Source organism: Eleginops maclovinus, chromosome 15 (genome assembly GCF_036324505.1).
Source record: "Eleginops maclovinus isolate JMC-PN-2008 ecotype Puerto Natales chromosome 15, JC_Emac_rtc_rv5, whole genome shotgun sequence".
Lineage (NCBI taxonomy): Eukaryota > Metazoa > Chordata > Actinopteri > Perciformes > Eleginopidae > Eleginops > Eleginops maclovinus.
Genome location: NC_086363.1, coordinates 2496752 through 2519125, shown reverse-complemented (window position 1 = coordinate 2519125; position 22374 = coordinate 2496752). Strand labels below are relative to the sequence as shown.

Here is a 22374-nt window from a genome sequence, read left to right as displayed (position 1 = left end):
CATCACTGTAGTGGAGCGTAGTTCATGGTCTACGGCAGCGTCATGTGGAGTCAGGACGATCGGGGCAATGACGCAGACTGTGAATATGTAACAAAATCTTTTCATCCTGCTTTTAATATCTTTGAATGATTCAATCCAGTGAAATAACATCTTAAAGCTTCTTCTGACAGATCCAATCCCGTGCCTGTTAGCGGTTTTTATATTGTGTGTTTCTGTGTACCTGATGAGTGTCGGTCGGCCCACAGTGGAGCCGCAGCTCAGCTGGATCGTAGTCTTCGCCTTCACGCCCGTACCACACACATCGTCTCCGGCTGAGTAACTCACGGAGATCTTTCCATCTGCAGAGGGAGTTTGAGATTATGATCATGAACTTTTCTGATATAAAATAAAAACACAGCTGTAAGAAGATTAACTAGTAATAAAAAAACAGCAGCTGCAACTATGGAGGTAGATTGTCTCAATACTATTTGTGGAAACACATCCACAATCTGTGACTCTAGGCTACTGGAAAATAAGGTAAATCCTTAAGAAGCTAGGAGAGTAGGTAAGGTAACACCGGTAAATGTTCATTGACAGTAAAGTAAAACTAACTGACACCATGTACACCTGTACATTTTATTGCCAAATTCACTAATTGATTTGTGGATCTTTTACAGGTGGTCCCTTATGACCTCAGTTACCCACCAGTGTAGGTCATTTGCTGGGTGTAAACCTTCCCCAGGGTGCGTGTGGCTCCTATTGCGGAGCGTCGGCACACAGTCGCTCCTTCTGGACATCCTGTCAGCCCGCCGTGGATCCCCTGACACAGGTTGATGTAGTACCTGAGGACCAGCAGAGGAGTGTCATGGTCAAATCAGTTTCAAGTTATTTAATTCATCTTAACCTAATTGAAATCGGACTCACGAGTCTCCATGGTGGCTGAACTTCCAGGGCTCGGTGAGGGAGGAGAGGGTCCGCAGGTCGAAGGTCTGGTGCTGGCTGACCAGCTTACACTCCATCTTCACCGGGGGACACACAGCGCTGGTGCGCCACTGAAAGGTGGTCGAACACCCCGCCGTCTCAGAGAGCAGCTGAGGAGTGCCGTGGCCCGCGGACTGATCGCAGCTGAACAGGATGGAGGACTGGCGCTTACTGGAGACTGCAGGAGGGAGGCAGATGCTTTAACATGGTGAGAGAAACAACGATTGGCCTTTTCATATGCACTACCTGCTCTGTTATACTCTTCTTTTCTGACTAACATCTTGAGACCTAAACCTCAAAAGTAAGTAATTAGTTGGATTAATAAAAGTCGACTAATCAATTAAACGTTGCTACCTTAACTAAAGGGGAAGAAGTACTCGTAGGTTAAGCCCTTTCTAGCAGTGAAATGTCGTGTCTTCTGACTCAAATGTTTTAAAAGCACATTTAAATTGGCTCTTATGTAGAATCATTGTTTCCTGAGTTTGTTCTAACATGAAGACTAGTCCACACTGTTAAACTGTTAAATGAAACAGAAATGAGTCCCCACCTGCGTTGCAGAATCCCCACTTCTTGTCCGTGTCATAGTTGGCGGATGTTGCGCACCACATCCTGCCGTCAGACCTTCCCTCTTTGGTGCACTCCTTGTACGACTTACTCATGAAGGTGAAGGGGAACACACACACCTCCTCCTGATCCGTCACTTCAACACACAAACAAACAATTACTTCTACTTACGTTCTGGGTTTTTTAATAGGGTTTGAACATGTTAGGAGGGTAAGTAAAGCAGACCTACCTGGTGGGCAGGGATCCCCCCCTCCATACTGCATCATGACAGCCTCCTCATCGTGTTTGAAGTCCATCGTCATGGCCTTGCTGATTCCAAAAGACGAGGCACTCTTCTCTGAACCGGAACCAGACACCCGGCAAACTGCGCTGTTCTTACAGGCCGGCTCTGCCACTGCGCCGCAGACGTTGATGTGGTACACGTTGGAGCCCACGTGTACCTGAGACAGAGACTACACTTTACTACCTTATATTATATCTATTTATATATATTAACCTGCTGTGCAGAGAAATAAATACATGACTAACGTCTTTTTGTTCTTGTATTATTGTATGTCATTACTTTGTTCTCAATAGGCGCTGAAATTATGATTATCTGGTGATTGCAATTGAACAAGATGAAGGACTTAATCATGTGTAACTCTGGGGTGGATACACAACAATGAGGCTCACCTGCACTGGACCCGAGAGGATGGACAGGTCGAAGGTGAACTGCAGCTGGGAGTCGGTGAGCCGGCAGCCGGTGGTGTTGGTGTGTGTGGCGTCTGAACACACGAGGGGAGTCGCCCACTCAAACAGATACACACAGTCCTGCAGTTTCAGCATCTGAGGAGAGCCCTGGATGGAGAAATAAAAGGATAGGTAGGAAGTTGAGATAATGAAAGTTTTACTCCACATTTCTTTCTCTAAATGCCAAATAATTGTATTAATCCTCCTCTCATTCCTCCTCTGATTCCTCCCCCCTTTATTCTTGACCCTATAACGCCCCCCAGTATCCGACTCACCAGCTCCAGGCCTCTCTGGCAGGTGAAGATGATGGTGGAGGTGTAGTTCTGAGCATTATCAGTCGCACACTTGGTGGAGCTGCTGTAAGTGATGGACACTTCCCCTGTAGAGCTGCTGATCTCAGGACCGCTGGTAGTCCGCCCGATGTCCTTCAGGAGACAGATAGAGAGCGTTAACGGCAGAAGAGTATGAAGGCAACGTCGTTAAAAGAGACGGGAAGCAAAAGCAGATCAAACATTGAGAGACGGGACAAGAGGGAGCATCATCACACAGAAAAAAGACAGGAAAGAGGTCTAGGTGTGTTTCCATGTTGTCCCTGATTGGAAAATAAACCCTAATTATGTAGAAGTCAATTCAAAACCTCTCATTTTTTGAGTGAAATCTAGAAATACCTGATCTGTAGTTAGAGTCAAATGTGTGTTTTCTTGAAGCACCTTTAGTAATAATATCTCCCCAAACTGTGTGCAAGAAACCAAGAACTGCCTGAACTTGCAAACCCTCCATACCATATTTGAAAAGCACTAAGAGTCTAATTGTGCGCCTCGACGGTATGGAAGTGTATAGTGGTGCTTGTGAGTGTCTTACCACAGGAGATCCTTTGTCAGGATCTGAGCAGACGGCAGCTCCGGGAGGGCAGGAGACCCCGGGGATGGGGTTGAGAGGCTGACAGATGTTGATGTAGAAGTCTGGAGATCCGTCGTCTTCGCCCACCGTGTCATCTGAGAGGAAAAGAGGGAACTGCAAGTCAACTCCCTTATTTAAAAGATGGAAAAATCACAAGACTAGACATTTTAAAAGATATATCAAAAGCGCTTAAAGGTTCAAGTGTCTCAGATCCAGATAAATGGTTTTGTTTATAAAAGACAAAGCGCTTTCAAAGGGGTCGCAAAGACTGACGCTTTAAAATGAAGTCCAGTTACCACTTTCAATAGGAACATATTATATTTCGCACCGAGCTTTTCATCAACCTGCGGAGCAATTTAAATCAATGCATGATAACATTAGCTTGCTATCTATCCTGCAAACACAGTACAATTTCCTTAAGGTGTGAGATGCTTTCAGCACCGCTAGCTAACGTGTTGTTGCTACATTATATTTCTTAATGTGTGTTCTTCGATATAGGAAAATCTGGAAGGTTGTCTCCAGCTTGAAAATGCACTCTGCTTTAACAAAGAGGTCTTTCTAGAAGCAGCAACAGACTGTGACTTACATGCATTTACATGAACAAAGGCGAGAGACAGTTGCATAACTAGAGAGACAAAGGGAGTGTGACTACTCTCTCTGCACAGGGAGCCATTTCTCCATTATATACGTGTTGGAAACCTTGGCACACTGACCTGTTGCTGTGTAGTATCCGCTCACATGAATCAGAGGAGTCAGGTCTATAAGAGAGGAGCCGTTCTGGACCGAACACTTCACCTGAAAGACAGAAAGTGTGTCAGTGCTACACTCAACAGAACAGCAGGCGCTTTAACGCCTCACACAGACAGACTGAACAGAGGAATTTAACCAGGTTTATTCCACACAATGACAGCAGAACGTTTTCATTGAATATCTTTCTGATTCTCCTTCGACAGCGCCACATAATTCAACACGGCATTCCTTTGATTATCCTTGAGAAGCTGATTATCGTCCACCTGCACGCTACACAGAAATTCTATTCCCCCTGAGACTTATCCAACTTAATAAATACAAAAGGATGAACTTCTTTGCAGTATCTTGTAATTATCTTCTGCTGGGTTTTATGTCATAACTTCACGTACTTTACAGAAGAAAGGACTTTCTCTTTTTGCAGATATTTCTTTGGTTTGTTGAAGAGAACGACGAGAAACAAGCGAGGACGCTTTAACTTATTACACTTTAAATGTGCGATATATACTATATATTTAGGTTACTGTTGTTCCTACTGGCTGCTGCTTTTTGTACTACCTCAAACTGTAACAACACTGTACAGACAAACACACTAAGCATACTTACTGGCTGTTCGCAGACCAGGGGGGTGTGGAAAGAGAAGAAGTGTGTGCAGGTCTCGCTGTTGGAGGCAATGAAAACTGGCTCCGGAGGGGATGAGCCCATGTTAGGTGGCCTGAACAAACACAAGGTCAAAAATATATTCAGAAAATATCTAGAAAACTCTGTTCTGAAATTGCAAAAACATTACTGGTGTTTTGCAAAAAGATCATCACTCATTTTAAAACGTTTAAGTATTTATATGGCCGACTTTTCCCACCTCTCTTCAGGTTCTTTGAGATACAAGGCTTTTAGTAAATGAAATAAAGGTAATTAGCAGGATGTTTTTATTCAAAGCTGAACGAAGGGATACTTTCATTTGTATATAAGATAGTATGTGTAAAGCTTAACTAAATGGCAGCACAAGCAGTCATTGAATTACAAGATAAAGGCTCCATTTTTTAAGTATTTCTTTAATTTTACACTTTTTTTTAGCTGTTTTTAAGGGCCAATTTTACATCAGACCAAGGGACAGTCACAGTGACGATAATGACTTGGTTAATACGCAGATTACCATCGTCTCCATACAATGAAAATACATTTCCCCTTCCGTCAACTATGTTTTACTCTCGGGTTGGTTTATTTTTTTGTCAGCAAGAGGACTGAAAAGCTACTGGACTGATTTGTGGATCTGATCAGAATCACAGGGCCTGATTACACGTTATTTTTTTCACTTATGGACACGGCCTTGGTGAAGGTCTGAGCTCTGCCAGGGCACTTCTTATATGGTGCGAGCTTTTCATACACACAGGCAGGTGAACGAGAAAACAAGATGAAAAGATAAACAGCAAAGGGCACAGGACGGGTTGAAGGTACCTGCAGATGAAGTGTATGATGGTGTTGTGTTTGAGGTCGGGGTTAGCGGCGCAGGGACTCCCTCCCTCGTACGCCAGCTCCAGAACGTGGTCCTTGTACGAGAGCTTCCTGCTCACCTGACCCCCGCTCGCCACAGTCTTTCCTTCCTTTATGCACACAGCTGGGGAAACATGTGCAGATAGATCGTTTAGAATACTCCCAGTATCCTGCTGCAGTACAGACACATTTAGCTCTAACGAATTCACAGCATTTTAACATTACATCATGGACAGTCACATACAAATAAGAGTGTGTTTGTTCTCTTTTTAGAATTGTTTCCTCCCAAAAAAGGGTGATTTCTTTTTAAGAAGACGCTTAGCCACATCAATAAGGAGAAAGAATAATGAGTGGGACATGTTTTTAAATCAGAAATTTGGAGAAAAAAAATATACTTAAAGAAATAGTCGGAAATTCCCAAAATGAAATTTGGAGAAAAAATATCAGGAGTTTGAAAAGAAAGTCAAAAGGAAAAAAAATTGGGAGAAAAAAAATGTGAATTTTAAAAGAAGATGATTAAGGCCACATGGAGGGACATTTTTAAAAGTCGAAATTTAGAAAAATATGGAAATAAATTGAAAAAAATTGAATTTTGTTAAAAAAAAAAGAATCGGACATTTTTAAAAGTCGAATAAATTGTAAATGCTTTTGCCTACCACTGCACTCACTTCAAAACAATTTTGCACATGCATCCTATATTCACTACTCACTGTTTATGTTGAGGTTCAACAATATCATAATTCTAACAAACAATAAGACTGATTGTGCAGCCCTGGGAGATATATCTACCCAAGTCAATAATTTGAGAGCTGCTGAAATGTCAGGTCTCCTCTTACGTTAAACAGTAGTGAACCCGTGACCCTGATGTTTCATAACCCACATAAATGCGCAAGCAAAACTGAACAGTAACCAGAGGAGAAGTGAATGAGTTCTCAATGGATTCCACTTCTTATTTTCCTGAGATTAACCAGGGTTTAATCTGGGAGGAATCTGCAAAGAGGAAAGTCTTAAAGCATGATTGAGCAGGCTGCAGGAGCTGCAGAAGATGAAGACACAGGTTGCACCATCCGCTCAACATGAGTTAAATCAGCTCTGACTGCTTAAAGGCTCATCCCATCGCCTGCAAAGTGCTTCTGAGTGTGCACATCGAGATGCTTCATAACGACAGCGAGTGACCTTTGTGCCTCTATACGACTGCTGGCTTCACTAGGCTATCGGGCCCAAGCAGAAGGCCTTTCTCATTATAGTTCTTAATTTTCCATTCAGAGGATGTACACAAAGAAAACAACAAAGCCACACTTCTGCACGGTTCTGTTCCTATTCATTAAAATATGATTGATTTAAAGAACGGTTCCCTCCAATTACAGGCTGTTGTCACGAGAATTAAGTGAGCAAAATATTGCAGCAAACCAAAGATTATCGTTTTTTACGCTGATTTTAAAATGCACGCCTTCAAATCACAGTAACACACAGTTTATTTTGAGGACATTCGGTGAGTGCAGGATGTCTTCAGCATGTCAATGCTTCTTTGTGACACATGAGCTCTCTCCAATTGTAGATGTGAAAGTAAGATATGTTGTAAACACCTTTTCTTTAGTGCCTGGGCCCTTATACACAAGCTTTAGATTTCAGTTTGGGGTCCTTTTACATATAACTTCATTACGTGATGTCATTGTACTTGCATTTTAAACAGTTTGTGACTAAGATGCATTAAAATGTATATCAATCAATCCATTAATACAATATAATAGAAGCATATTTAGCTACCTAACTGTTTGAGAACATATTGAAGGATAAGTAGTGTTTATTCTAATTAACGGCTGATTAATGAACACCTGAGAGATGACTGGACGGATGTATTTACCGGTGTCGGGGTCGCAGCCGGCGTTGCTCACGGCTGCACAGACGTTCATGCGGAACATCTTCTTGTTGTTCTGAGAATCGTACACGGTGTAACCCCCCTCCTGCGTCAGAGTGCTGAGGTCAAACAGATGACCTGGGGAAGAGGAGTGGCACCGTATGTAGATCAGTAAATGCAATTACTGACCAGTTTGTCATACCCCTTATTACAATTTAACCCCATGCAGTGGTGGAAGCAATATGCAGGCTTATGAGTTCAGTAAAAGTACAAATGTATTCACAAAAGTGATGGTAAAGGTTAATGTTTGGAATAATTAGATTATAACTATTGATGCACTTGGGGTTGGAGTTCACTTTAGAAACTGCTGCAGGATATTTTAACCTATAACTATATGTCATGTTTATTTATGAGTTGATTTATGTTGTGCATTAGCTTAGGAATCATGAAGTAACTAAAGCTGGCGGATAATTGTAGACTGGAGTAAAAAGAATATAATTGTTTTCCAAAATGTAGAGGAGTATACATTTAGGTATGCATAAAATGAAAATAAAGAACAGTTCTTAATACCACTGATCCTACTATCTTCCCCAGCATTAAGTGTCAAGAGACAGCAAAGTAATACAAAAATAAAAAGAGCATGCATATAAAGACGTCTACAGAGCCGCTGATGAGTGTGTCTGACCTGTGGCGGGGTTGGTGACTCTGCAGTTGTCGTGCTGCACGCTGTTCAGAGGGCAGGCGGCGGCTGTCAACCAGAGGAAGGTGTACACACAATCCTCAATGGCTGAGATCAGAGTAGGCCGAGAGTCCTGGATGGGAGAAAGAAACACACGCATTTTCTTTCCCGTTAATATTTGTATTTAAATGAACACCTGTTTTACAGTAGACTCAACCAGAGGAACTAAACATAAAAATGGAACTAAACCAGGAACTAAGACCCCCTTTTGCAAGTTCCTGTGTGTTCCTTTCTGAGAGGGTTAGACCAATCAAAGACATGGTTCTCTATTTTTGTGTATTTTGTGCAATGTTACCACGAAAAAAATCCAGTCCAATATTATCTGTGTTTATAATCACTGAGCTTAAAAGCAGTTGATAGGAGGGCTTTATAAAGAATGGCATCCTCAAGGCACGTAGATCTATTTAAATGCCAGTCCGGTACATACTGGCCCCTCACCACTTTGTCTTTGTCACACTTGAAGCGGATGATGCTGCTCTTGTTGCGGTTCCCCCCGGCACAGGCCTGTCTGCTGTTGTACTGCAGCTTCAGGACTCCTCTGTCCCACGTCGGGCCGGACTCCACCTGCCCCAGGCTCACATACTGCTCTCCCTCCTTCACACAGGATGCTGCACCAGAGGGACACTTCCAGGTTCCTGTCACAGGGAGAGACAGGAGGGCAGTGGGTAATCGAACACCAACAGAACACAGAGCAATGACTGAATATGGGATTAGGATGACGACACTTGAATTCTGATAAACAAACCAGAGTTTTACTGAACAAAGGACTGACCTCCCTGCTGCACCAGAGACCGGCAGACGTTGATGTAAAAGCGGTTTGAGTTCTCCGTAGACGGCTCCACCTCCCAGTTTCTGGAGTCCAAAGCCAGAGGAGAGAGGTCGTACGAGTGACCCTGACCATCACTGAGGACAGAGCAGACACACACAGAGGAAACATGTTAGGAGTCACGGGTTAAAGGTCTGAACAGATATTTATGATATTTTCTAGGTCTTTTTTTGCCTTAATTGCCTGTATTCGATCACATCTCTGCATCTCTTACTGTGGATCTTTGTTCCAATGTTTTTTTGTATTTTTTACTTTTACTTATTGCATATTTTAGCATCTACTCTCTTTTTATTGTCTGCACAACGCTACCTCACTAGCTCAGACATGTTATCCAACATAAAGCTATACGAGCGTTGGGTATACAGCTGAAGTACAGCTAAAGACCAGAATTAAAGAAATGAAAAGTGTCCACAAAACAAGAAGAGAATCAGCATTAGGAAGATGAGCTTTGGGAGGCGAGGAAGGATTGTTACTTGTAGGAGCAGCTGGTGGTTTTGACGGGGACACAGGCCAGCGCTGTGGGCCAGCTGAATAGGTAGGTGCAGTCTGCAGTCTCCTTGATGAACTCAGGTGTTCCCTTTACAGGTTAAAACACACAAAACACAATCAGTGACAATCACTACAGAGCTGGCATGACTTTCTATAAAGAAAGGTTTTTTTGTTTCTGCTGTCAAAATGAGTAGATGGGTACTGATGCTAACAGCTGTGTGTGTGAAACTCACAGGATGCCGGTCGGGGTGGCAGGAGAAGTAGATCTCAGTGGATCTCTTGTAAATCTTATGACAGGACTCTCCATCAGTGTAGTTCAGGATGATCTGGTCTCCCACGTAACTCAGAACCTGGTTTGCCATTCCTGCAAACACACACAAGAGGATAAATGAAAGACAATGCTGCATTAAAATAAATACTCAAGCCTGTTTCGGTTGATTTACACGTACCAGCAATCTTGGCTTTGCTCCCTTCCACCTGGCAGGAGGAGACAGACTCCATGTGGGTGCAGACGTCTCCCTGCACCCCCCCGCAGACAGCCAGGTGGTAGACGTACTTGTCGCTGAGGACTGGGTAATCGCGGCCCTTCAGAGAGCTCAGGTCGAACTCGTAGCCGCTCTTCGGGTCCCGAACGTGGCAGTTATCGCCTGGCAGGACAGGTTTAATTGAGCAGTGAGATACAAATTCAGGGGTTTTTCATCATAGTTTAATATATTTCAAGCCCTCAATACTATATTTAAGGATTCTCTCCAATGGAAATAAAGTTTTCAACCTTGTTACATTTTGTAAATTCACTCCAATAACCAAACGTCTTTCAGGTTAAATTCCACTTTTGATTTAAAACACTCAATTTTATTTTGATGAAGAGAGAAGAATTAAGAGGTTAAATCAAAGCCAGGAGAGGGAATTCAAATCTTCATTACTGCTTCTGATATTAAATACACAGGTATTTACCTTTAGACTTCCTGATGGGGCAGGCCTCAGATGTCCTCCAGATGAACACATATTCACAACCATCCAAACGGTCAAACATGGGGGAGCCCTAGAAGTAGATGAAGACATGCTCACTCATTCAAATCTACTGCTTAGTTGCCTGTCCTCTGTCTCGTTATCATGGAATACAAAAGGGAAACAAGGGTCAGCTAAATCTGAAATAGTGTGATACTCACGGGGTTGTCGTCACACTGGAAGATGATGCGTGTGGAGTAGCGGGAGGTGGCGTCGCAGTGTTCTCCGTTCTTGTACACGATGCTGATGGAGCCGTCCTGTGCCGCCTGAAGGCTCGACTGCACATAACCCAGGTTGTAACTCTTCCCATCGATCGTGGCACAGGAACCCAGAGGACCCACTGACGAGTATACAAAACAAAATGAACTTAAACCTGACAGGAAGATTGTAAAACTTGACGATTTCCCGTTGATTTAATTGTAATCTATTACATCTGTAAGGAGCGTTGTATTTGATATTAGATTGAACATAAGTAGTCGGAGATAAGGGCTGCTGAATATGTTCTTAACTGTATGTGTGTGCGTGTTAAGTGTGGACGAGCATACTGACCTGGACACTCGCTCACAGGAGGGAGAGGCTTGCACACGTTGATGTAAAAGCTGCGCGACTTCCCCACCTCTGTATCTATGGCGATCCAGGGGCTGTCCTCTCCGTCCCGCATCAGATGACTCAGGTCGTACTCATGACCGTGGGAATCTAGAGCAACAGAAAACTAAATAAACACACGAGAAAGAGGACAGGTGTGTGTGTGTGTGTGTGTGTGTGTGTGTGTGTGTGTGTGTGTGTGTGTGTGTGTGTGTGTGTGTGTGTGTGTGTGTGTGTGTGTGTGTGTGTGCGTGTGTGTGTGCATACCAATGATCTGGCAGTCGACGGGAGCAGGGATGCAGGCCAGAGCCGTGGAGAACTCAAACAAGACGTTGTGCACAAGAGTTGGAGCGGTGCCCAGATCCTCGTGCAGCATCTTCAATGTGCCGGGGTGAGCGTTCTTATCACACACAAAGTTTATGGTGAAGGTGTCCCGGGATGCTAGAGCGGAACGTTTCAATAAAAGATGGAAACAAATTGAAAGTAAAAATGAAATGATTACCAACGACGGGTTTGAGGGGAAATATGGGAACATCTATTTTGCAAAATGTAATCCCCCAATTATTCCACGTACTTTCAAAGTGTTTACTGACATTCTGTTTTACTCTTTGAAAGATTTCTGACAAATTCTACTCAGTTTTGGAAAGGTAAGAATCACGACTTCACCTCGAGTTGATCTGGTATTGAAAAATCAGTGGAATCATTTTTTTAATTCAATCATTTTTATCTAAACTGACACTCATTTATTTGCATGTTTAAATCTGGCTTTGTCAACTCTTTAAAGCAAACATATCAATAAAAAACTGGACACGCTTCCATGTTCAAGACACATTTTTTAGATTTATTTTAGAGTGATCTTTATCTTACTTTCTTTTTCTACGATTTATTTTTAACCTTTTTCATTTTTTCTTTCTCCTATTATGTTTTTCTAATGCATAAATATTCCAAAACAAATGAATTGGATGTGTGAATTGACTGGCAATGAACCTGATTCAATGAAACTGCCCCCACAGCTAACCTGATCTCCTCAAAATGAAAACAAATGACGCCCTCAGTTTCTATAAATACGTACCCGAGGGCCCGTCCAGGATTCCTTTATAGGTGAGTTTAAGCAGGCCGTCGGTGGAGTACTGCAGGGTCTTCTCCACCCCCACCGGGCTCACGGCACGCCCCTCCTCGAGCTCACAGCCTGCGTTGCCCTTTCCACACTCTGCCACGTCTGAGCAGATGTTCACCTGCAGGGAGGGAAGAAGGAGGATTTGAAGTTCTTGTTATATTCGATACAACAAGTATGGTTTGGTAAAAATGATGAAAATACAGCACAGGATTTACTGTTACAGAGTGTTATCAATGTGTGTGTCTTACCAGGAAGTCCTTTCCATTTCCTTGTGCCTTGTACCCCTTGTCGGTGGCCAGAAGCTGAAGGTTGAACTCATAGCCGGTGTTTGGGTCCACCACGGCACAATTCTGAAGCACAAACACATGTTCACATGGGAATACAGGTACTGACATCATATGTTTGAAGCGGTGGTAAACAGAGCAGAGCTCACATTGTTCTCGGTGGTTTTGATGGCGCAGGCGGCTCTGGTCTCCCAGATGAAGTTGGCGGTGCAGTTCTGGTACATTAGGAAGCGTGGGCCCATTGACTGCACAGCGTGGAACACAAACGGAATCAGACACGTGCAAAAGATTTTAAAAAACAAGCTCTACTTTCTGTTTGACCTCACCAGGCTTCCTCTGGAGCAGACCAGGTGGATGCGTGTTGTGTAGGAGAGCTTCTGGCCGTCGGACTCGCACACAGAGCCGTCCGTGAACTCCAGCAGCAGCCGGTCCCGCGACTCGATGACCGGCCCCCGCTTAGAGACACCCATGTTGCTTACGGAGATGACCTCCTTAGGAGATCCCTGAGGAGAAAGGGGAGGAAACAGCTCCTTAAGGTGAATTTGGCAATGTACTTTGCAAAATATTCCTAAAAAGACCTCAGCTATTGAACTCTTCTAACTCTATCTTTTTAATAAATATTGTTGTTGTTCAATCAAAATACTTTATCCATGTGGAAATGCTGGAAATGAAAGAAATAAAGGTAAGTTTTTTAAAATACAGTAAAAATATATACATTGTACTGAAATATATAACATTTAAACTTCAATATATAGAGGTACCATTGTATTTGTGCAAGATATATATAGGATCTGGATGTCTTCGGTGTAAAATCCGTGAGTAAATGCTGTATTAAGTTACCGTCTCCACAGTAACCGAACTGAACTGTAACCACTTTTTTTTCACATTGTGTTTCTAGCCATTACAGACCTTCTCAGAGATGTACTGGGTCTGACAGACGGACGCGTGCCGGTCGCAGCCCATCACGGGGTTGATCGGACGACAAATGTTGATGTAGTACTTCTTCAGGTTCACGGCGTCAGACAGGTCCATCGTCTGCCAGTTTTTCATGGAGGTGGAGCGGGACAAGCTGGAGGCAGAAGGATGAAAACATGCAGGACTTAACTCAACATCCTGGTGGTTTAGTGAATGAATTAAACATGTAGCTGTGCATTACCTGGATAATTCGTACTGCTCTAGCGTGACGGGATCTGTCACCAAACACTCGTGAGGCCTCTCGGGGCAAGCGTAGGATGTATACCAGCGGAAGTTGTAGGTGTACTTGTCTTCGACCTGCATTCAGAAGATTAAAATTACAAGCCACACAGTCAACCATAAAGAAACAGATATGTATTGTATAAAGACTTAGTGCATAGACAGAATCCAGAGGCTTATTTTACCTGGAATTCTGGTTTGCCAGCTCCGGCTTCCGGGTCACACAGGAAGGAGATGAGGGTGGATCTGAGAGTGTGTTCTTTGTTGTTGTACTGGGAGCCGTTACTGTAGGTGAGCTGGATCAGACCGTCGTAGTAAGACAGACGAGAGTTGGCTTCCCCGAGACTCCAAGAACTGGAGCAACAGACGGGGAAATATAAGAACAGAGAAGATGATTTAATGAGCCCATACCCAGAACATTTACACAGCAGCTCGAGAGTCAAACAAGCTGAGGAAATAAGTGAAAAGCGAGAATGTCTTTGGCTCCTTCTCACCTCTTCTCCACCTGGCACGCCCCCGCCTTCTCCGGACAGCTGGCAGCTTTGACAGGACCGCACACGTTGATGTAGTAATCGTAGTGGTCGCTGGTCAGGTTGTAGTAGCCACCGTCGGCTTTGGAGAGAGGAGACAAGTCGAAGGAAAACCCTGTGGAGCAACGAAGGGCAGACAGAGAGGAGGATTAAAACTCTGGCTGTGTGTGGAAACATGTAGAGTCCACTAGATGGCAGCACAGGTAACCTCTTTAATGATTCACATGTGATGATTCACTCTCATGTGACAAAGCTGTGACTAAAATTCCCCATCTAGTGAAGATGAGGAACCAGCACAAGAGAAACCTCCCCATGCATTTCAAATCAAAACAAATCTTATATATTTCAGCAAACAGAACCGTTGACTTTAAGCACTTTTTAAAAGCACTTTAACCCTCTTGAAAGCACATTTGACAAGTGTCAGAAAGACGGTGAAAACGCTATGAAGTTATAGGTTAGTCCTGTACAAATTTGGTTTTATAAACATAACTGTTCTCATTTTATATCTACTATTTTTCATCTGATAAATGATATTATTTTTTACATTTTTCTATATCTTAAAATAGTTCTCTTACCAGTGTCATCTTTTTTTTAACACTTTAGAAGTTCATCATTTTATTGTTTTTGCTCCTTAACCCTCCTGTTTTTAGATAATTCAAACTATTATAAATAATATTGTTTAAGTAATAAATTGCGAGTTCCACTCAGCTGGAGACAACTACAAGAAGCATTACAAATTAAGATTGCATTCACTAGAAAATGACTCATCTCTACCTGCATTTTCAACTTGACTTGAGAAGATTTGTTTTGTTCCTGAATTGCAGCTCTCTTGAAACGCTGCGACGGGTTCCCTATCATCTATAATCCCCATTAAGTCTCTTCCTCGTCTTTCCCTCTCTGCTGTTTTTCTAACTCTAAAATACTGGTCAGTCAGATTACATTAAAGGTTGGCGACGTACCGGCCCGAGGGTCCTCCACCCTGCAGTCGTCTCCCTGAGTCTTGGAGAGGACGCAGGCGGCGGCAGTGTACCACTCCATCCCATACACACACCCGTCAGAGGAAACGCTGCGGAGGACGGGAGCGCTCTCCAGATCTCCTGCAGGGAGGAAGAGAAACCAACATCAGTTATTTAAATGATATTTGAAGTTATAAAATGATGGTAAGACTTTGTAAAAACCTACCTGGTTTGCACTTGAGCGTCAGGATGGTTTGGATCCTCGTCTTTTTATCTTTGCAAAAGCTTCCTTCAGTGTAAACCAGTCTGATGTCATTTCCTACTTTGGTCTTCTGAGGAGAGGAGAGGAAGCTGCCCAGGCTGATGAACCTACGATTCTTATCTGAAGCACGGGGAGACAATAAAGGAAAGGTCAATAAAAGTATGTCCCAGACAACTGTATACAAGCAACAGCTCTGATACTGGAGAGATATTTGATGCTGCAGACTATTCTATAAAAAGGAAGATAAAGCTTGCAAAACGTATTAGGGGAATGTATAAAAAGGCTTCAATATATACCAAAACAATAAATAGAAGGAGGAAATCTTGAGAAAAGGGAAAAAGTGGACATTTTTAGTCTCATTACAACAGTTTTCGGTCTATTCTTACCAAAGGCACAGATGGAGGCGTCCGCCGGGCAGCCGGTAGCGTCTCCTGTCTGGAGGACTTTGTGACAAACGTTCAGGAAGAAACGAGAGTCTGGCTTTGGAGATTTATCATCCACCACTTCCCAGTTCCCCCCGGCATCTGACCCTGGTGCAGCACACAGAGGACGTATTGAGTAACACAGACAAACACTGAGAGAATATGGACACACACAGGCCAATATAGACTTTTAAACTCACCGGGGTTTCTTGTGAGGGTTGAGAGGTCGTAGTGTTTGGTGTCGTCTCTGACTTGACAAAGTAGATCCTCTTTCTCCTTGATGCAGGCGAAGGATGTCTCCCAGTCAAAGAAGTAGGTGCAGTCTGTCTCCCCCGCAAAAACTGGAGCCCCGCGCCCACCGCTCGCTGCAAAGTCATACAAGGAAATTAAATGAGGACAAATTAATATATGACTTCAATAGAAATTAAACAAGGTGGCAGTAAAAATGCACAGAAATTAAGTTTCCCTGTGAGTAATGGGATATAAATGGTAGAGATTTAACCATGTGCTTATACTTCTTCTTGATGTCACTGAGGTATTCTGTATTATGGTACAAGTTGTGTGTACATCCCTGATATTACCACCAGATGATGCCATGGTGCAAAAAAATAGTCAAAAACAGGGGAAACGTTTACAATTCTATGACAAAATGTTCTGTTTTCGGTCTTACATGCGTTCTTGTTGCACTCAAAGTTGATGATGGTCATTCTCTGGAAGCCCGTGGAGCATCTGGTGCCGCCCGGGTAGATCAGAGTCAGATCTCCGTCTGAATAACTGCACATTAGGAGAGAGAAATACTCAATAAATGTACAGTTTTATCAAGGTTTGCCATTTCATCAGTAAGACTGTTTAACATGAAGTGATACGTTATGATTTCTCTAGTTTCCTTTCTATTTTGGGGTATTTTCCTTGCATAGTGATTGCACCATCAACATCCAACACACACACATTACCGTAGTGTCTGGTTCTGATATTGTCCGGCCACCTTCTTCACGTCCCCGGTCTTCTTCACCTGGCAGGACGATATGAACGGGTCTTCGCCACATTCCTCGCTGTTGACCTTTCCACACACGTTCAGGTAGTAAACGTAGCTGTCGTCTCCGTCACTGGAGCCGGAGTGAGCGTAGTACGGCGTTTCACTGGCTACACACACACACACAAAGAGGCAAAGGAGTGTTTATGATGACCTATTCGTCCAATGACTTAATTAAATATGACTGAAAATATAATCAAGACTAGTGTGGACTTCTTTAATTATAAAGAATTAGATTTTAGATTCTTATTTTTGTAGTTATTGACTTAGTTTGTCCATAGAAGTACTTTGTTATACATGTTAGGTTATAAGACAAAATGTACTTATTGTAAGCCTGAAATCCAAAATCAGTGTTTTGTAATAAATAAAAATAAAACAATAATAGAAAAAACAAAATATTAAACTTATAGATAATAAAACTAAATCCTAATAATGGAGATACTTATTCAAAATAGACAAACATACAGGGAAGACACGCTCAGGATTCTGGCCATTATAAGAATAGGAACATTAAAGCTGCATTTAGATGTTTGTACGTAACTCTTAGTGGGAAAGCTGATAAGAGTTTTTCTCAAATGTGGACCTGTTCCTTTAAATATGACTTAGACTAAGCCGTTCCTGACTTCAGTCTTGTATTTACAGCAGGGTATAAAGTAGTTCCACTCAGACAGTAAACTGTAGCCGACATCATGTCACACACAGATTCTGCAGAAAGTGGAAAAAGGCTTTTTATATTACCAACAATGAGCTTACTGAAACGGGAAGTTGGGTACACTCATAGGTTACTTCCTCTAAGTAAAAACAGCAGCTCTGTGAGACAACAATTCATGCGGATTGAATGTGTAATACAGGAGGAGTTTTATTTTAAGCCCACTTTAAATAACCTTTTTTGTTGGTTCAAGTACAAAAATGGGGCTATCCGGGGTGCTGAGTTTGTTACTTTCATACCTACTGAAAGAAACAACTCTGTAAGAGGAAAATGAATGCAAACTAACAGCACTGTCTAACTCTGGATGGAGCTTTGGATTTGAGCCTTGCAGACCATTTACATGCACACAAACCTATATTGCAAACTACAGGAAAGGGAACCCCCCCCCCATAAAGCATAACAGGGCCTCTTTAAGCAACTAAGTGATACCTCAACAAAGAAAATAGAAGAATATTTCATCTGTTGGCCTCAAAGCAGATCCACTTACGGCTCAGGGTGAGCGGGGTCAGGTCGATGGAGGTGTCGTGCTGGTCGTTGGTCAGTTTGCAGGTATCGCTCTCCAGATAGTCTCTGTGGCAGGCGTACTCCGTCACCCACTCCACCTCGTAACGACAGTTCGACTCCGCGATCATCTTAGGAGGACTGCCCTGTGGAGCCAAGGGATTTGTTTCAGTAACGCACAAGTTGGTTTAGAAATGTGTGAGAGTGTGTGTGACCTACCGACTGTCTGCTTGACGGACAGATTAAGGTGATGTTGACGGCTGGAGTGTGTTCCTTACAGATGTCTGGAGGAGTTGAACCGGCGGTGGTCTTATACGTTAACCTCAGTCTGTAGAGAGGAGGCAAGAAAGTGGAAACTAAAAATCTTTCCAAGGCTTTTTAAAATGTTCTTTATGTGTGTACACTTTAAGAGTTTATCCTGCTGTGTGCTATAGGAAACATGTATGATATAGAAGGTAATATTATTTCAGTTGTACCTCTCATTTGACAGCAGCTCCAGCTGTACGGTGGGAGAGCCCATGTCGTAGGATCCGTGCTTGGTGACCAGACAGGCCGCAGAGCCCTCTGCACACGAGTCTGCGGGTCGGTCTGAGAGAGGAAGAGGGAGCATATGAGGTGTTAGGAAAGGAAACAAGGTCTGATTATAATAGGAAATCAAATTGGAACATATACATAATGTACGGCTGCAAGAAGCAATGATAAGCTACGACAGAGTCAAATATAATCGAGGGTTAGGGGGAAAATTAACACAGATTTCAAGGTTTTTTTACGCCAATAATATCAATCCCTATTTTACAATAGTACATGTTTTCTCCTTTAGTTCTCTGTGTCTTTTTTGTTGTAACTAAACCCAGTAAACATTCAACATCTTCTCAAAACTACAGAACACACAACCCTAACACTACAATATTTCTCGATACCTAATCCAATCATTTTCTAAGTCATTTATCCATCCATTTATCCCCCCCCCCGCCTCCCTGAGGTACTGACTGAGGCTGCGGCAGATGTTGATGTAGAAGTCGATGCTGTCGTCCCCGTCGTCCACCAGATATCCATCGTTCACTTTGATCAGAGGATTCAGGTCGTGCTTCTTGCCGTCCGAGTCGAACACGTAGCACGGCACCTGCAGAGGAGAGAGGTTCAGATTACAGTACTCACATCTTTGATCCTCAAAGGGAGACCAATTCATAGAGGCAACTAATGATACTCTCTTAAAAATGATAAATGATCTCTGTGTGGTTATTAAAAAAACATCATGGCAATGGACATAGGTTCTATAGAATGCACAGGTATAGAGCAGAGCACACTGATGGACTCGGACTCGAACTGGGACTTGCACATTGACAATTAGACTTGGACTCAAGCAAGTGTTGTCTCGAGGCCCAGGCCTGTGCAGCTGCAAGGCGAGTTCCCATACTGTTTGCCCCACTATTCCCAGTCTAAATGATGTGCAGAGACTTCATTTTCCTGTCAGGGGTATACCCGAGGTTCAAAGTATAAGATATAGGGAACAGAAACTTGCATTCTGGGTAAAAAAATATCTGTTTTTCTTTTGCAGCAGATGCTTCAACAGTGAGTTTAATTCATTTCACACCTCCTCTCGATGTCTCCGCATTAACAGCGTCATCGCAACAACATGTGACACGTCCTCTGATGAAAACACGCAGTAAACACCCTCAAAAGAGTGGGAACAACATTTTCGATTTCCTCTGAAACTCCTCACTGCTGGCTCTTGGTTACTCACATATAACGCCACAACACACAAACCACCCGCCCCCTCGGTGAGTCAGATGTTCCTGCACTCACCTCTATGTGTGGCTTGAATTTGTCCCTCTTGCAGGCGGCGTACGTCCTCCACTCAAAGTAGTGCACACACTGAGACACAGCCACGAACTCCGGGGTCCCCTGCAGCACACACACAGGAACAGGAGTGAGAGGATGCAAAACATAAAGGATGCATTATGCTTATATTAAAGGTGTAGAGAGTATTATATGTGCCAGATCCGATGACAGTACATGTGTGTACATGCTTCACCTCCCACATTTAGAGTGGTTGAAGGCTCAGTGCGTGCTCGAGGGTTTTTCCTCAAGAACACTTGTTGAGAGAGAGTGGACATTTAGTTGTAATTATTTGTATTTCTTTAGCTTCTCTTTGTATTTCGCTGCTGCAATGCAAACAATTCCCAGTTTGGGATAAATAAAGTACTTCTGATTCTGATTTCTTTATTCCCACTCTTGTCCCTCTCTGTTACAACTATTTACACTTAGATATTTTACACTCGTTTAGTGAGTTTTGAGAGTTGTGAGGAAATTCTTCAGCACTCCTCAGTCATAAAGCAGGATAGTCCATGTCTGACCTGGTTTAGTTTTTAACTTTATACTAGTTAGTTTTAAATGCCAGCCATATTTAGTTTGTACTACACATTTCTGTTAAGGTTCTATAAATGGCACCAAGAAACCGTCAAACAAGGCAGTGAAGAAGCAAGCAAATACATAGCAACATATAAATCATGTCTACAAGTTTATATAAATAACTACATGAGTAAATAGACCGTCCACTTCAGAGGATAATTATTATTACAGATTATCACAATGTGGCTCTTCTTCTTCCTCCTCCTCTTCTCAGCATTAGATGACATTGTAAATAAAAGCCACTTTCATTTCTCCTCTCTACACTTTGTAAAATGAAAATCAACAGTCGATCATGATTTTTTTCTGCTCTGTGTGAAGGGAAATGACACGTTAACCGACCACCACGATCCCCTGAAACCACGCGAACACGCGCACACCACATCCGCACGCGCACACGCACACGCACACACACACACGAGCAGGTGACTGTCATCGTCCTACATCATTCCCCCTCACTTCCTTTCATAGCAGCTGAGAGAAGCAGCTGCTCAAAAGTCATTTAAGCTTCTTTTTTTTGTTTTAGAGAAAGAAAACAACTATTTCATTTCCAAATATTCAAATCATATCGTGCTGAAAAACTAAAAACAGCAGATCATTAACATTTACCCAACATTGCACAACAGTGGTGGAGCTTTGTACTCGCGTAAAGTTTATTATTTCTCACCTTTACAGCGTGTTCAGAGTCTCAGGGTTGAACTTAAACTGCATTTACAGAACAACTCAAAACTGCTGCGTTTCTGCTGAGGATCAATATAAATCCCTCATGGAGTTTCCTCACCAGAGCATTGCTGTGTCCAATTTTTAAGGTGCTGACCTTCCTGTTATGAACTACAAAAGGTGCCGAGTAAACAAGTCAGTTTCCACAGCATTATGTTTTAGGGAACACAAAAAAGCCCATTATTTTCCACTCTACAGAGCATGACGCTGTCCCAGTTCCACATATTTGTATTTGACAGCTATTAAATGAAGTTGCGGTAACCATGCAGACATCAAGCAGTGTCTTTCAAATGACCAAAATCCAGGAAGATATCTATTCTCATATACTGTACTGATATAATATCGACGTAGACCCACGCCTCTGGTCTCAAGCAAGCTTCTCTAACCTTCAACCCCCCCTTAAATACGACTCCTGGAAAACAGAACAAATCATCCGTTCTAAAAACACTCCCCTGTGTGTGTGTGTGTGTGTGTGTGTGTGTGTGTGTGTGTGTGTGTGTGTGTGTGTGTGTGTGTGTGTGTGTGTGTGTGTGTGTGTGTGTGTGTGTGTGTGTGTGTGTGTGTGTGTGTGTGTCTAACCATGGTTTTCCCACACTGGAAGCTGATGCTGGTCTGGAAGTTGTTGTCGCTCCCGGGACATATTTCTGTGCTGTTGAAATCCAGCACGGAGCCGGAGAGCTTCTGCAGGGACAGCTGACCTGCATGGGAGAAACAGAGAATACAATCACAGAGCATTCAGTTATCGTTTGTACACATGTAGATACCGCACTCATGTCATACAGGTAGACCAGGAATAGAACTCAATGTGTACTTTACCATTATTATACCACAAAAGCGTGGACTTCTCTACAAAGATCCAGGTGATCGATGATTAGCCAATTCAATTCATATTTTTTTTTAGCTTTACTCCTTTTAACGTCTTTCTACATTTGTCTTTTTGTTGTATCGTTAACCCTCACTGATAAACATACAAATAGTATATATACATAAAGCTACCAGGGTGGTCTTAAATCATTTGAAATGTAGTCAGGTGCTTAATACAAATTAAATGATATAATTAATTCAGAAAAGATTTAAAAAATTAACTTCAATTTGAAAAGTTATATAATTATATTAAAGATAATTAAAACACAATATATAATATTAGTTAACTCCCTTTTAACATAAGTAACCAAACATTTCATTATATACATTACTGGCTTTGTAGCTATAATTTAATTGCACACATTTGGTCAATTGAATCCGGGCTGAGTGTAGATACTTGTTTTTGTAATCTCTTTACATAATCCCATTTCTGTTATCCATTACTACTCCAACTAAAATAGCTAAAGAAGGATGTCC

The 22374-nt window shown here is 42.5% G+C and overlaps 1 protein-coding gene and 1 long non-coding RNA gene across 3 annotated transcripts in view; one reads left to right on the top strand and one right to left on the bottom strand.

The window, feature by feature from the left end:
- The window catches only part of igf2r (insulin-like growth factor 2 receptor), a 35902-nt gene that overhangs the window by 5851 nt on the left and 7677 nt on the right, over positions 1 to 22374 (bottom strand). The window contains exons 3-44 of the mRNA XM_063902015.1: positions 21613 to 21731; positions 19711 to 19809; positions 18895 to 19027; positions 18381 to 18492; positions 18124 to 18232; positions 17891 to 18050; positions 16615 to 16804; positions 16332 to 16435; positions 15862 to 16026; positions 15626 to 15769; positions 15204 to 15359; positions 14981 to 15118; positions 13986 to 14136; positions 13677 to 13845; positions 13454 to 13569; positions 13207 to 13366; positions 12624 to 12800; positions 12447 to 12542; positions 12262 to 12363; positions 11969 to 12131; positions 11164 to 11337; positions 10861 to 11007; positions 10473 to 10651; positions 10258 to 10345; positions 9753 to 9950; positions 9537 to 9667; positions 9288 to 9391; positions 8761 to 8891; positions 8427 to 8623; positions 7935 to 8061; positions 7256 to 7387; positions 5356 to 5515; positions 4507 to 4615; positions 3867 to 3948; positions 3115 to 3248; positions 2529 to 2678; positions 2197 to 2361; positions 1754 to 1964; positions 1508 to 1660; positions 904 to 1138; positions 685 to 821; positions 221 to 338 (exon numbers count right to left, since the gene is read on the bottom strand). Of these exons, the coding sequence (XP_063758085.1) occupies positions 221 to 338; positions 685 to 821; positions 904 to 1138; positions 1508 to 1660; positions 1754 to 1964; positions 2197 to 2361; positions 2529 to 2678; positions 3115 to 3248; positions 3867 to 3948; positions 4507 to 4615; positions 5356 to 5515; positions 7256 to 7387; positions 7935 to 8061; positions 8427 to 8623; positions 8761 to 8891; positions 9288 to 9391; positions 9537 to 9667; positions 9753 to 9950; positions 10258 to 10345; positions 10473 to 10651; positions 10861 to 11007; positions 11164 to 11337; positions 11969 to 12131; positions 12262 to 12363; positions 12447 to 12542; positions 12624 to 12800; positions 13207 to 13366; positions 13454 to 13569; positions 13677 to 13845; positions 13986 to 14136; positions 14981 to 15118; positions 15204 to 15359; positions 15626 to 15769; positions 15862 to 16026; positions 16332 to 16435; positions 16615 to 16804; positions 17891 to 18050; positions 18124 to 18232; positions 18381 to 18492; positions 18895 to 19027; positions 19711 to 19809; positions 21613 to 21731 (6025 nt within the window). The remainder of the gene's footprint in view (positions 1 to 220; positions 339 to 684; positions 822 to 903; positions 1139 to 1507; positions 1661 to 1753; positions 1965 to 2196; positions 2362 to 2528; positions 2679 to 3114; positions 3249 to 3866; positions 3949 to 4506; positions 4616 to 5355; positions 5516 to 7255; positions 7388 to 7934; positions 8062 to 8426; positions 8624 to 8760; positions 8892 to 9287; positions 9392 to 9536; positions 9668 to 9752; positions 9951 to 10257; positions 10346 to 10472; positions 10652 to 10860; positions 11008 to 11163; positions 11338 to 11968; positions 12132 to 12261; positions 12364 to 12446; positions 12543 to 12623; positions 12801 to 13206; positions 13367 to 13453; positions 13570 to 13676; positions 13846 to 13985; positions 14137 to 14980; positions 15119 to 15203; positions 15360 to 15625; positions 15770 to 15861; positions 16027 to 16331; positions 16436 to 16614; positions 16805 to 17890; positions 18051 to 18123; positions 18233 to 18380; positions 18493 to 18894; positions 19028 to 19710; positions 19810 to 21612; positions 21732 to 22374) is intronic.
- Positions 179 to 3263, top strand: LOC134876846 (uncharacterized). Of its 2 annotated transcripts, none has more exons than XR_010167502.1 (4): positions 179 to 516; positions 657 to 1168; positions 1715 to 2385; positions 2517 to 3263. It is a non-coding gene; the product is annotated as an uncharacterized LOC134876846 (long non-coding RNA). The 2 variants fall into 2 exon arrangements; XR_010167503.1 differs by having other exon boundaries at positions 179 to 544.